The following is a 1,007-nucleotide window of genomic DNA, read 5'->3' on the forward strand; positions in this document are numbered from 1 at the left end:
GACACATTTATGTTCCAAACCTGACTTTCTTCCTTCCAGAAGATTGTCTGAATTTTTGGGTGAACTATTCCTTTAAGTTCAGTTAATACTATAGTGGGATATTAAAATAATCGACTTTGTAATACTGCTTTAAACACTACTGTAGTTTGAGTAATGTGGTAGTATGGTGACCCGAGGGTGGTTTTGTCTTTGAACAGGAAGTTGATGTTATCCTGCGATCTGATTGGATGGGGCTCACACTGTGCTGCTTGCTGAAGGACGGCGGTCCTAAACAACACCATAAATCCCGATCAGCATTCTGTCCGTTTTCTGTAGCCCCGCCCATCCGCCTGGCGGTGCTTTTAGACACGCCCCCCGTCGCCCCTGGAAACCCGCGGTCGCAGTGGAGCCCCACCTACCTGTCGCCTAATCTGAAGGTGTGCCCGTCGGGTGGGCGTGTCTCTCGCGCCCGTGTGGAGCAGAGCAGTGATGCGGTCCGTGGCGCGGTCGGCACGGCGATGGGGCTCCATATATGGGAGGTGCTGTGGGAGGGGCAACAGAGAGGAAGCCACGCCCTACTGGGTGTGTCCACACACAAATGCACCCTTCAGGCCTCGGGCTACACGGCGTTAATAGGCGGAGACTCGTGTTCCTGGGGCTGGGATCTCTCGACCAATCAGCTTTGGCATGATGGGAGAGCGGGGAGGCGGTACCCTGGGGGCGGAGCCAGGGGTGTCTTAAGTGTTCCAGATCGTGTGTTAGTGGTGGTGGACGCAGACGCGGGGACGCTGGGATACGCGGTGGACGACTGCTATCTGGGCGTGGCCTTCCAGGACCTCCCCAAAGGGGCGGAGCTTTTCCCTGCGGTCAGCTGCGTTTGGGGAGGAGCTCAAATCTGCATACGCTACCTGTGTGGCACGACACGTGAGTGTGACATCATCACATGTCCGACACCATGATGTCACATCACAAAAAAAATTATTTGATCATATTTGAGAAATGATTACAAATAATTAAAAACAGTGAAG

General features: G+C 53.4%; 1 protein-coding gene across 1 annotated transcript in view; it reads left to right on the top strand.

The window, feature by feature from the left end:
* LOC107575781 (SPRY domain-containing SOCS box protein 2) overlaps positions 1 to 938 on the top strand; it is a 2,580-nt gene extending 1,642 nt beyond the window's left edge. The window contains exon 2 of the mRNA XM_016262109.1: positions 198 to 938. Within this exon, the coding sequence (XP_016117595.1) occupies positions 198 to 938 (741 nt within the window). The remainder of the gene's footprint in view (positions 1 to 197) is intronic.
* The last annotated feature ends 69 nt before the right edge of the window (positions 939 to 1,007 follow it).

The sequence above is a fragment of the Sinocyclocheilus grahami genome, unplaced genomic scaffold (assembly GCF_001515645.1).
Source record: "Sinocyclocheilus grahami isolate Dianchi unplaced genomic scaffold, SAMN03320097.WGS_v1.1 scaffold2884.1, whole genome shotgun sequence".
In the NCBI taxonomy this organism is placed as follows: domain Eukaryota; kingdom Metazoa; phylum Chordata; class Actinopteri; order Cypriniformes; family Cyprinidae; genus Sinocyclocheilus; species Sinocyclocheilus grahami.